General features: G+C 38.2%; 1 protein-coding gene across 2 annotated transcripts in view; it reads right to left on the reverse strand.

Annotated features, from left to right (window-relative positions):
• The window catches only part of Smarcc1 (SWI/SNF related, matrix associated, actin dependent regulator of chromatin subfamily c member 1), a 108,322-nt gene that overhangs the window by 47,703 nt on the left and 47,154 nt on the right, over window positions 1–13,465 (reverse strand). For both annotated transcript variants that reach the window (XM_041677076.1, XM_041677075.1), the window contains exons 16-19: window positions 12,356–12,469; window positions 10,752–10,905; window positions 9,302–9,415; window positions 1,952–2,011 (exon numbers count right to left, since the gene is read on the reverse strand). In XM_041677076.1, the coding sequence (XP_041533010.1) occupies window positions 1,952–2,011; window positions 9,302–9,415; window positions 10,752–10,905; window positions 12,356–12,469 (442 nt within the window). The remainder of the gene's footprint in view (window positions 1–1,951; window positions 2,012–9,301; window positions 9,416–10,751; window positions 10,906–12,355; window positions 12,470–13,465) is intronic.

Below are 13,465 nucleotides of genomic sequence, written 5' to 3' on the forward strand. Positions count from 1 at the left end.
AGTAAGTGGGCAGTATCAAAAAATAGTCAGAAATATTTTTAGAAACGTATCCCAATGAAGCAACTAGATTTACCCATTACAGAGAAATCTAAGTTTCATTTGGATATAACTCAATTCATAATTTTGCTGGTTTACTATTCTGAAGCTTATCTTGAGGTTTTGTATAGAAACAGGTGTGTGAGCCATCATGCCCACGTGTGTGCACGACCAGAGGTCAATGTAAAGTTATTGTCCAATGTTGATCTCTACCTGATTTTTAGACACAGGGCACTCTCTAAGCTAGAGCTCACTAAACTGTCCAGAATGTCAGTCATTTGGCTCAGCTGGTTAAAACCTTTGCAGCCAAGCATGAGCACCTGAGTTCAACCCTTGGCTCCTACACTGGGGAAGAGAAATCCTGCCTCCATGTAGTGTCATGTGCCGTCCACAACACAAGTGAAACAACAAAGCCCTTAGCTACCTCCTTTTTTTTTTTATCCCAGTGCCAGAGTTATTCAAAAGTACTGCTGTTAGCCCAACTACTCAAAACTGTGTTGACTTATGGCTAAATCACAGAAATAAATTTTCTAACAGATCTGAAGGCTAGAAAAACAAGACTCACACTGTGTACACCAAAGGCCAGGGTACAAATACGGAAGGACAGAAATGTGCTTTTGTTTCTGAAAAAAGGGATCCTATGTGGCCTAAGCGGTGTAGCCCCCACCCCTCCCCCTTTTCTTTTTTTAATCTGGTTTTTCAAGACAGGGACAGGATTTCTCTGCAGCTTTGGAACCTGTCCTAGAACTAGCTCTTGTAGACCAGGCTGGCCTCAAACTCACAGAGATCCACCTGCCTTTGCCTCCCAAGTGCTGGGATTAAAGGCATGTGCCACCATACCTGGCATTTTCTGTGTGTGTATATGCATGTGTGTTGTTTTTTCTATGAAGGTTTTTAAGACAGAGTTGTCATATCTAATCATGAAAGGAAAGGACTTGCAATCTTTAGGCACCAGCCTTTAAATGCTAGGATTAGAGGCTGTATACCAGAAAACCAACTTAAAAAACAAACAAAAAAAAAAAACCCTTTTTTTAAAAGATTTATTTATTTGTTATATATACAACATTTTTTCCATGTACACCTGCACACCAAAAAAGGGCACCAGATCTCATTACAGATGGCTGTGAGCCACCATGTGGTTGCTGGGAATTGAACTCAGGACCTCTGAAAGAGCAGTCAGTGCTCTTAACCGCTGAGCCATCTTGCCAGCCCACGGAAAATCAACTTTTAAGCTAGTGATTGTGCTAAACAAACTGCATTTACGGACAGTGTTAATGTTAAACAATGCTGCTGAGATTTACTTCTTCTTAGGTTAAAAAAAAAAATCAACATAAACACAGTCTAGATCTCACCTGCAGCAAAGAAAATGTACTATTGTTTAAGGGTAAACCAGTTTGCTTCAGTATGTTCAGAGTAAATAGTAGCTCAGAACTTCTTACGTCACTCTGTAATACCCATTAATCTCATATTTTTGGTTGTGAATCTAGTCTTTAATGGTTGAGCCATCTCTCCAGTCCTATCCACTAAACTTAACAAACGAAAACCAAAGAACACCAGTGTGAAGAAGTAACTGTTGCTGTTTTCAGTTCTAGTACAATTAAATTTCTCCTCATGGCACAAAGATTCCAAAACAGCACTGCAAAAAGCTGTATTCCTTGGGAGTACTGATTACACACTCCTGTCCAATCACCATGCATGACAGGCACGGCTGGTCAAGAGTTCTGATTTTAAAATGTGGTACTGAAAAGGCACATGCTTAACACTGACATCCAAAGGACAGACTAGAATAACTAAAAATAGTAACAAAAACACTAAAAAAGTTATCTTTTCGAATTCTCCTGAGAGACAATGAAGAAAAGCGAGGAAGTAGAAAGTTGCATGCATCAGTTGCAGGGCTATGTCACTTTTAGCTTACCTCCAGGAGAAGGAGAGTCTCCTGCTCGGTCCACTCCCTTCCAGCACTAGCACCTTTGCTCTAAAGACAAAAAGTAGAGATCATTTACTCATCACAGATGCACAGTGCGGGGCTCAGCAGACGTTGTCAAGCTCACAGCAGGGCTTTATTTAATCCACCAAGATGAGTCCCCAATAACTAAACACTCAAAACCTTCAGCAGAAGGCCCGACATGCTTTAACAGACCCTTGTTTTAATCAGTCACAGGAACTACTTCCATGCTATTTCAACTTTGAAAGACATACAATCTGAAATTTTATAAATAAGAAAAATCATCTATAATTATACAAAAATAATCTAAGAGCCAGGCAGAGGGATGACAGGGTAAAGGCTGTCACTGTTAGGCACATGATGGAAAGAGAACAGTGTCTTCCAAAACTTGTCCTCTGACCTCCGCACAACCATGCGTGTGCACACACATACATACATAAATAAATAAATACAGTGGGGAAAATACTAAGGTAAATATTTAGTTAAACTTGAAAAAAGATCTTTCCCTAAAATTCTAGGACAAAATGCACCACATATATACAACACTAGATTATTTTTTAATAATTTAACTTTAGCGATGCGAGTGTTTGGCCCATATGTGTGCACCATGTGCAAATAGTACACACAAAGGCCAGAGAGGGCAGCAGATCCCTGCAACTGGATTAATATAAGGTAGTAAGTTCCCTGTGAGTGGTAGGACCCAACCAAGGTCCTTTGCAAGACCAGTAAGTATCCTCAGCTACTGGGTCATCTTTGACCCCAAAGTTTGGCTTCTGAATTCCAACCCTAACAATTCCACATTATCCCCAATCTGTATCTCTGAAAAGTCTCCAAGTGGTTCCCTAAGTTCACATGACCACTTTCTCGACAATCCTTTCCATGAGGAAGTTGGTTTTAGGATATAGGTACCCTATAGGTTATAAGCCACCTAAGCTATGAAAAGATAATCCTTGATTTGCAGGAAATGTTCCAATCATAGATTTACTTGGGACAGGCTACATGGAATAGTTGATAATATTCTCTACTTTTAAATGTATGAACTCCAAAGACAAATGCTATAATACTACAAATTTTCCTACTTTTAACTTCACTAATCTTTAAAAACCTGTTATGTATAAATAGAAAAATTACCATTCCATAGTTGTGTTGCTAAAGCTTACCAATGTAAATGCTAGAATTTCATTCTGTATCTCAGTTACATGCACACAGTAAAGATTTAATTATGCTTTACTAGGCCTCTACAACGTTCAGTTTAAATCATGAGTATCGAACATTTGCAAAACAAAAACAAAACTAAACACAAAAATCCCAAAATTCAGTTTTTAACCTAAGTATCCAGAATTCCTAAAAGTTAGTTTTTTTCTAGTTTTGTGGTACATAGAAATTAACCCAGACAATAGGACATGGACATGGTAGGCAAGTGTCATCTCATTGAGGTAAATCTTTGACTATAAAAGCAGTTTAATGAAAATATGCACTCACAATATATTGCTAAAATGCACTTAGAAGTATTTTAAGACAAAGGAACTTCTTAATAAACCCGAATCAGAGGTAACAATCAGATTGAGAAACAAAACCATTAACATTTCATCTGACCTCAGAAGGAACCAAACACAGAAAAATCTGGGGACAACTATACAACTTAGACACGGACAGCACTAATGAGCAGGCCAACAATCATCTCTCCATTTCTTCCATGTACAAGAATTCGCTGCATCTGCACTGCTTACATCAAGACCTATTTCCTATCTTAAAAACAAGGGGCTTTCACAAGCCTCTTCAGGGGCTTAGAAATGTAAGCTGCAGGAGAATTCTGTATGGTTTGTTTCTTTTATATTTACTAAAGTGCACAAATCTGAGGATTTCAGATAAAAACTTCCCATGTTAAAAAAAAATTGTGAAAGGGAGCCAGATATAAAGCTCAGTGCTTAAGGGCACTTATGCTCTAGGAGAGAAAACAAGCTCAGATTCCACTACTCACTTAGGCGGTTACAAACAATTTTAAGTACAGATCAAGGGATATAATGGCCACTTCTGACCTCTAAGGACACTAGGCTTCAAGTGTAGCCTATACACATAATACATATACAGACAAAACACTCCTGCACATGGAAAAACAAATAAACAAAACACAAAAACATTCACCTAAAAATGGCAAAGGGGGCTTAAGAGAAGGCTTGGAACGAGCACTGGCTGCTCTTCCAAAGACCCAAGTTCAGTTTCCAGCACTAGCATGGTGGCTCACAGAATCTCAAACTACAGTTTTTGGAATCCCACACCCTCTTCTGGATTTCGCTGACAATAGACAAACAAGTGGTACACAGATGATATGTATGTGTGTGTTTGTATGATATATATACACACATATGCATGTATGTATACACACACATACAGACAAACATACAGACAAAACTTCACACAAAGTAAAATAAAAAATAAACTTTATTACAAAAAAAAAATAGCTGGGCATGGTGACACAGGCATTTAATACCAAGGCTCAGAAAGCAGTGACAGGAAGATCTCTGTGAGTTCAAGGCCAGCACTGTCTACAGAGTTCCAAGACAGACAAGGCTATATATAGAGAGAACCTAGTTCAAAACAAAAACAGAAACTACATCAGGCAGTAGTGCCACACATCTTTAGACCAATCGATCACTCAAGAGGCACAGGATCTTTGTGAGTTTGAGGCCAGCCTGGTCTACAAAGTGAGTTCCAGGACAGCCAGAGATACACAGAGAAACCCTGTCTTGAAAAACTAAAATAAAAAAATAACTAAAATGGATTCCTCCTTTAAGTCTTAATTAATTGGTCTGATAGCAAAGTACAAAAGCATTCAATACATTTCAATGCTTTTAACATTAGGTTTCATTGGCTGTACATCTTGCTTGTTTACTTTTTTAGATGCTTTAGATTTCTGGGTCTCTTTGCTTTGCCTTTAAACACACAAACACATGCACACACAAAATGTGTATACAAATAGAAAAACAATTACCGGTCCATAGTTTCCTTGTGTTGATAAAACTGATAGAACTTCATCTTGTATCTGAGTTACATGCACACAGTAAGGACTTAATTATACTTTAATGATATTACAGCAAACATTTGTGTATATATCTATATGTATATGTGTATTTGTTTAGCATATGGAAACCTGCTGAACAAAGAGGCCAGAACAGGGTGTTCTACAGGTGAACTACAGTCATGGATGGCTAACTATAAAATAAGTGCCGGGAACTAAACTAAGAATATTTACAAGTGCAGTTAAGTTCTCTTAACCATTGGGCCATCTCTCCAACTGCAGTGTTTTTGGGTTTTTGTTGGTTTTTTTTTTTTTGAGAATGAATCTTTATTAGTCTCAAACTCAAGGTAATCAGCGTGCTGAGTGCTAGGATAACAAGCTTAAGCAATTATGATGGGTTTGGGGGATGGATTTTGTCCTAGTCATGTAATCTGTATGAAAATAAGTGGAATGTTCCTTTTACTTTTTACACTATTATAGTGCTTGAACAAACAAAAAATATATTACTAATAAACATTTAAGTTATTTTCATTTTGTCAGTTCTATGTAAGATTTTACAATTGTTTCTTATTTTTGGTTTCATGACCAACAACACTAGTTGTATGTCTATTAATAATTGGATATCTATGCTTGCCTTTAGGAGCATTCTACATTTCTTTGGTATTTGCTACAACTTAAGCAGTGGAATCTTGACCTAGAGTGCTGTTTTGAGGAATCCCTTAAACTACCTGCTGCACAGGAATAGAAATAAGTCCATCCTAGTCTTCACTACTTTTCATTTTTTCAATTTTTGTTTACATATTTCTATGCTTTTAAATAGCCTATATGCACATATATGGATTTGGAATCTGAAAATATCATGCCTTCTCAATTAACAGCTTTTTTTTTTTCGTTTTGGTTTTTCGAGACAGGGTTTCTCTGTAGCTTTGGAGACTGTCTTGGAACTAGCTCTGTAGACCAGGCTGGCCTCGAACTCACAGAGATCCGCCTGCCTCTGCCTCCTGAGTGCTGGGATTAAAGGAATGTGCCCCCACCGCCCAGCTTCAATTACAGCTTATTATCACCAGATGTATTTAAGTAACTTCATCTACAATCTACTTATGCTAGTATCAATGCAGTGCTCCAGCTCTACAGTGTATGTAGGTATATCTTCTTCCATATATTACTTTTACTTGTGTCTATGTTCTAAACTCAAGTTTCTGAAAGAGAAAATATTGCTGTCATTTTTTTAACCCAATTTGACCATTTTTGCTTTTCCAGTGATTAAACTTTAAAAAAATGTTAAAAAAAAAAACTATAGAGATAAGTCAACAGGTAGAATCACTGGCTGTTTTTTCAAAGCACTCAGGTTCCATAATCAGCACCCATATGGTGTAAATCTCCAGTTTCAGAGCATCTGATGCCATCTTCTGGATTCAGAGGGTACTGCACGAAAATGGTGCAAGACATACATGCAAGATTATATATATAATTAAAATTTTAAATTATATTAAAATTAATAAAATTATATATAATTAAAATTTGAAAAATACAAATAAAAATACTGTGGCTGGAACTGAGTAGAGGGGCCCTTGCCTAGCATTTGAGAGGCCCTAAATTCAATTTCCAGCATGTAGGCTAAAGAGTGAGAGCACGCATGCATGTTATTATCTCTAGGGTCAACTGAGAATCAACCAACCATGCTTGCTAATTTCCAGTGTTCTTAAAATATTCCCTGTACTGTATCCTGTTTGAACAAGATTTTTTCTTCTGTTTTAAAAAACTCTCTTGATTTAGAGCTCTGACAGACTTCAAACATACTACGTTATACCCAGCCTTTTATCAAATACACCTTTATATGTATGTATATATAGTATATGTATGTATATATGAGATAATATATATGAGGATATTATATATAATTATATATAATAATATATATAAAACCTACTAGTCAGTTATACTTTAAATAGCTGTGTTGGGACTTATAACATTAATTTACAACTTATGAGTCTACTTTCAATTAATATTTTTGCATTTCATATAAAATGTGGGAACTTCCACAGAGTATACTTCCAGGTCTACTGAATTTCTTCGTGCTGTATATGAAAGTGGTCACTCAAATCCACACATAATGGATCTAAACACTGTTATTACTTTTATAGTAATGGTCTTCAATGTTAAAAGCTCAATGGTGTGTGTTACCACATGCAGCAAAAAAAAAAAAAACCTGTACTGATTCATGTATTGGCTTTTCAAGTATAATTTATTCAATTACATATGCTATAAAGGTTTTGGTAAATTATAATTGCAGGGGCTGGAGAGATAGCTCAGGGGTTAAGAGGACCAGCTGCTCTTCTAAAGACCTGGATTATTACCCCAGCACCACATGGCAGGTCTTAAGTGCCTGTAACTCCAGTTTGACCTGATCTGACATGACACAGCAAACACACAAACAAACCATGTAAACATACAGGCAAACACTTACATACACATAAAAATAAACATGGCTGCAGAGACAGAACAATAGTAAGAGCACTTGTCACTTGACCAGGACTCAGCTTCTATGCCCAGCACCCACATGGTACAGCTCATCTTCTAACTTCAGTTCCAGAGCATGCAACATCCTCTTCTAGCCTTTGTAGGCAATAATGAAAGTGTGCAGAATAAAGACGTATATGCAACTGAAACACTCCAAATATGAATCTCAAAATCAAGAAATGGCCAAAAGATCTAGGGAAACATAAGTTAAGAAAGAACTAAAGAAGAAGGTAAAAACTCACACTGCTCTAGGTAATTAAGAAAAGGAGGTGGATTAGGATGCTGTACTGCCAGGAGCCACTTTTGACTCATGTTAAGCCTACCTGTTCTCACTGCTCTTCATCCTGAGGAATTTCCTATACTTATTTGCACGATGCTATAATGGTAAGTTCTACACTTTAAAACATCTACATTTTGTTTCACCCCATTGATTACTTAATACAGATTTCCAAAGTGAGTTTTTACTACTTTACAATACAAGTTATTTGTCCTTTGATTTCTATGTCTGATGTTAAAGCATCACCCATCAGCTGATTTGTTTCAGGTTATTTTTCTTTTTTCTTTTTTGAGACAATTTCCCTGCTACAGCCCTGGCTGTCCTGGAACTCACTCTGTAAACCAGGTTGATTAAAGCCGTCAGTTTTATTATGCATTTAAATTCAATTTCATTTCTTACCCATATATTTATCCTCATTTTGCTTTCATCATAGTTTAAAAAGGGTATTATTTTTGAGTCAGGCGTGTACATGTGTGTATTTCTGAGGTTGTATGCATGGAAGTCAAGGGACAACCTTGCGTGCAGGCCCTTAGCTTCTATCTTGTTTCACTGTATCCCTCTGTGCTTCCTACTCCAGATACTGGTCCCATAGGCTTCAAAAGGGTTCTTCTGTCTCCTCCCTTCTTGCTGCAAGGAGGTGCTACCAAATGCAACTGTTTTTTTTTTGTTGTTGTTGTTGTTTAGCTTTCTTTTTTTTAAATTAATTTATTTATTTATTAAAGATTTCTGCCTCCTCCCTGCCGCCTCCCATTTCCTCCCCCTCCCCCAATCAAGTCCACCACCCTTGTCAGCCTGAAGAGCAATCACGGTTCCCTGCCCTGTAGGAAGTCCAAGGACCACCCACCTCCATCCAGGTCTAGTAAGGTGAGCATCCAAACTGCCTAGGCTCCCACAAAGCCAAATGCAACTGTTATGTGTGTGCTGGAGATCTGAATTGAGGCTGTCAGGCTTGATTGCAACTCCTGGAATCACCAAGCTATCTTGACAGCCTCTGAATGTGTTAACCATTACACAGTTAATCTATCAATCCTATTGTTGGAATTTGAGTGTACTTGGCCCCCATACTCTCACAGGGTCTCTTCACAGCAAAGAAAACCCTAAGACACCTAGTCCTCCCTTTGTTGCTCTTCCACTGATAAATTAATTCTTCTGACTGCTGACAACATGTCTCCTGCACTATGTTCGTATTGCTTTGCCCTTTCTCCACCACTGTCCAGTTGTTGTTTTTCTCATTGGCTAACCTGTTTTGTAATCAGAATAATCTGTTGAATCAATTCAGAGGCTCACAATGCTAACGCCAGATTCTTAATGTGTATTCTAATTTACTTCTCAAATTGTATTATCCTCATAAAATACTATCCATATTATTTTTAAACCTCTCTTAATCATATACGTGACTATTGCAATGCATTGGACATCAGTAGAAACCTTGCTGGCTCGTATCAGAGATTTATAACAAGACACATGCAAGTGGTGGTCCATATGGGTTTATAAAAGTCTTTACCTTTGCCAGTGTTTTCTTGGAGTAAATGTCAGTTCGAAGACCAAAGTTCTGCAAATCAATTGGTTTTTCCTTGTTCTTCTCGGGAAAGTTTAACATCTGCTGAGCAGCAGGGACCTATGAGGCAGATAAATGGCAAATGACTGTATTAATCTGTTCAAATTTAAGGGAATAAAAGTTTTTGGGGTATTTTTGGTTTGTTTTATGACTGGAGTTACAGACAGTTGTGAGATACCACACGGATGGTGAAAACTGAACGCAGGTCCTTAGGAAGAGCAGTCAGTGCTCTTAAACACTGAGCAATCTCTCTCCAGTCAACATTGGCTCCTAAATATCTTAGCTGAGGGCAGTGATACACTCCTTTAACCCCATCATTCGGAAGGCAAAGGCAAGTGGATCTCTGTGAGGTCAGGGCTAACCTGGTCTATAAAGTGAGTTCCAGGACAGTCAGAGCTACTATGTGAGACCCTGTCTCAAAAAATAAGACACACACACACACACACAAACCCACTTTGGATCAAGCCACAAATAACAATAACAACACAAATATAGCTCCACAGTAAACTGGTAATAAACTCACCATCAAAAAGACAAGTATTGCCAGGTGGTGGCGGCTCACGCCTTTAATCCCAGCAGAAGGCAGAGGTAGTCAGATCTCTGTGACTTCAAGGTCACAACTGGTCTACAGAGTTCCAAGACTCCATAGCTACTTAGAAACCCTGTCTCAAAAACAAAAAACACCCAGGTGGTGGTGGCGGCGGCGCATGCCTTTAATCCCAGCACTCGCCTTTAATCCCAGCACTCAGAAGGCAGAGGCAGGAGGATCTTTGTGAGTTCGAGGCCAGCCTGGTCTACAAGAGCTAGTTCCAGGACAGGCTCCAAAGCTACAGAGAAACCCTGTCTTGAAAAAAACCAAAACCAAAGGTATTTTTGGTGCTCCCTTAAGTCAAAGAAAAGAGGAAATTTTCCTCATAAAATGAAATACTCACTCTCACAACGAAGAGGAAATACAGTATGAAATCCTACTATTAATTTTATATACTCACTAGTCTTCCAAAAAAAATGTATATATTTTTCTGAAATCTTTAATAATTATTAATAAAGGTTCTAAAATGTACGCTTCCAAGACACATACTGAATGACAAATTTGTTTACTGTCTGCATATTTACTAGTGACATCAGTGGCAAAGGGATAAAGAGCTAAAGAGTAACAAAAACTTTGGTAATGTCATAGTATAATGTCTCAGAATTGGTGGCGCAATATTACCTTGAACATTACATATTCACACCATTCTGAACTTTTACATTTGGAGAAATGAAAACCAAGATATACAATTCCAAAACTACCAGCTAAGAAACAGCACAAAGGGAATTAACCCTATCACCAGAATAAGAACTTCCAATCACATCAAAAATGAAAGGTAGACCTCAAGAGTTGAAAAACCTAACTTACCTGAGGTGACCGAAGATGCAAAGGAACAAGCCCTGAAGGCGTGTCAGCCAACACATTGAAATGAGGAGTAGGCGGAGGGCCCATTGCCATGGGTCGACTTTCAGGATCAACTTGGTAGTTAACAAGACCCCACTGCTCTAAGAAGGCATGAACCCTGAAAGATGAAAGTTCTGTACATTACAATCTAATGAAGCAATCTTATCTGTGAACCCATAATCATGCACTTGATAAAAACTAGAATAAAGAACACATGTTCTGCATCCAAGCATCTTGATTGAGGGAGAGTAACTGTGGATGTTTGTTTTATATTTGAGCTAGCACTACAATGTAGCCCTGGCACCTCTCACTATAAAGACCAGGCTGGCCTTGAATACACAAACTTCTGTATGGCTGTTTTCCAAGTGCTGAGATTGAAGGAGTTCACTGCCAGCACCCTCAAATAATAGTTTTATTCACAAATTAAAAACACTAACAAATGCTTATTTAGGCCAAAATGAAAAAAGTCATTCTCGGCACTGGACAGAAGGCTCAGTGGTTAAGAGCACTGACTGTTCTTCCAGAGGACCCGGGTTCAATTCCCAGCACCCACATGGTAGCTAATAACTGTTTGTAACCCCAAGATCTGACATCCTCACACAGACATAAAAAAAAAAATAAAAAATAAAGTCATTCTCTGACCAAATTCAGAAGACAATCCCAATTTCCTGGGACGGTATATACACTCCCCACTCAAATCCCTTGTCATTGTATGATCTGATTACAAATCAAAAGCTATAAACTATGCAACAGTATTGTGAGACAGAATATTTGTTTAACTGTGTAAAGTGTGTTCATCTTTTACATAGTCGAAGGTACCTGATTGATTTAAAAAGCTGAATGGTCAACAGCGGGAGCCTGCCAGCCAACTGAGAGCCAAACAGACACAAAGAAAACGGGAAAGTGGGGTGGACACTACACAGAAAAGGTAAATAACCCTCAGGGCAGCACAGACTCAAGATACTGGGTTGATTTAAGTTTAAAAAAAAAAAATCTAGCTAGAAACAAGACTGGGGGACTGCTCTTTTAAAGGACCCAGGTTCAACTCGCACCACGCACATGGCGCTCACAACTATATGTGACTCCAGTTCCAGGGGATTATCTGAGACCCTTCATCCCAATACACATAAAAAATAAAAATAAAGCTAAACAATAAACAAAAAAAAAAAAGGAACAAGCTTAAGCTATGGCCAAGCATTCATAATTAATAAGTCTCCAGGTCATGATTTGGAGGCCACCAGTCCAGGAACAAATTACTAAAATAGCTATTAAAAAGGCAGAATACTTTTGAGTGCAATGAAGAAGGTATTCAGGTAATCTGGTCAGATGAGGGCAAGAGCCAGTCAAGCTCTTTCAGAAAACCCAAATTTGTCTCCCAGCATCCGTACTGGGCTACTTCTAACTGCCTATAGCTCCTGCTCCACAAGAGTTGAGCCCTCCCACCAGACTTCAAGCTCAAACGGGAACATATGAGACACATGAAGGAAAGTAACAAAAATACAGAATCAGGTAGATCTACAGAGCTACGAAGCTTGAAAGTCTTGGAGAACAGAACACCAAACATGTACCTCATCACAGCACACACATCTCCGGTCAGGTTTCTCCGACAAGCAGTACTGGTTAAATATTCTTGGGGGTTTAGACGGTATGTGTCAATCATAAAATTTCGATATGCCAAATATCTAAAAAAAAAAAAAAAAAAAAAAAGCAAAATTTGTAAGGTAGATTTGTGTCTTTCAGATAAATGATTCCCAAAGCTAAAACTCAAAATCTTTGACAACCATAGGCAAAAGAAATAAAGAAAAATGATGGCAATGTTAAACAACACTGATATTGTATTAAAATATTAATAATTCTGGGGCTGGAGAGGTGGCTCAGCGGCTAAGAGCATTGCCGGCTCTTCCAAAGGTCCTGAGTTCAATTCCCAGCAATCACATGGTGGCTCACAACCATCTGTAATGAGGTCTGATACCCTCTTCTGGCCTGCAAGCATACATGGAGACAGAATAAACACTATATACATACTAAATAAATAAATAAAAAATTAATAATTCTAATAAACTCAGAAGCAATAACATGTATAGTACATTGTAACAAGATTGGTTGCTAAGCAGTGTTCTCCACACTGCCTGTGAAGTTGTTCACCTGATACCCAGATTCTTCTATTACTTCACACCTAAGGAAACTGAAACACAGAGCATTTGAAAAGCAGCCTGGGACTGAGGGCTGGAAAGTGAGAAGATCAGAACTCCAGGCATCTCAGCCTGTGCTCTCAATAGTGACCCACCCTTACTTTCCACCCGAGGACTTGGCTCTGGACATAATAATATGCTTTCTCAGGGCCATCCATTCAGGAAGCCATAGCCAGACAACCAACCAAAGAGATCAACTTCAAGACAAGATAAAAGCAAACAAAATCAAGAAAAAACTTCAGACTAAATGTCACAGAAGATTCCAAAGTATACTACTGCAGTATTTCTCCCACAAATGCTTTTTAAAAATTCAAAACGTTAAGGATTGTGACATCTGCCAAAAAGGTTTGTTTGTCCCCCCAAGACACGGTTTCTCTGTGTAGCCCTGGCTGTCTAGCCTGGTCTATGTAGTGAGACTGATCTCAAACAAATACAACAAAAAAGAGCCAACAAACAAAAAAAATTTCCAGAAATACATGCCAATGG

This window comes from Microtus oregoni, unplaced genomic scaffold (genome assembly GCF_018167655.1).
Source record: "Microtus oregoni isolate MIOR12 unplaced genomic scaffold, Mior012 000028F_ref0000031, whole genome shotgun sequence".
Lineage (NCBI taxonomy): Eukaryota > Metazoa > Chordata > Mammalia > Rodentia > Cricetidae > Microtus > Microtus oregoni.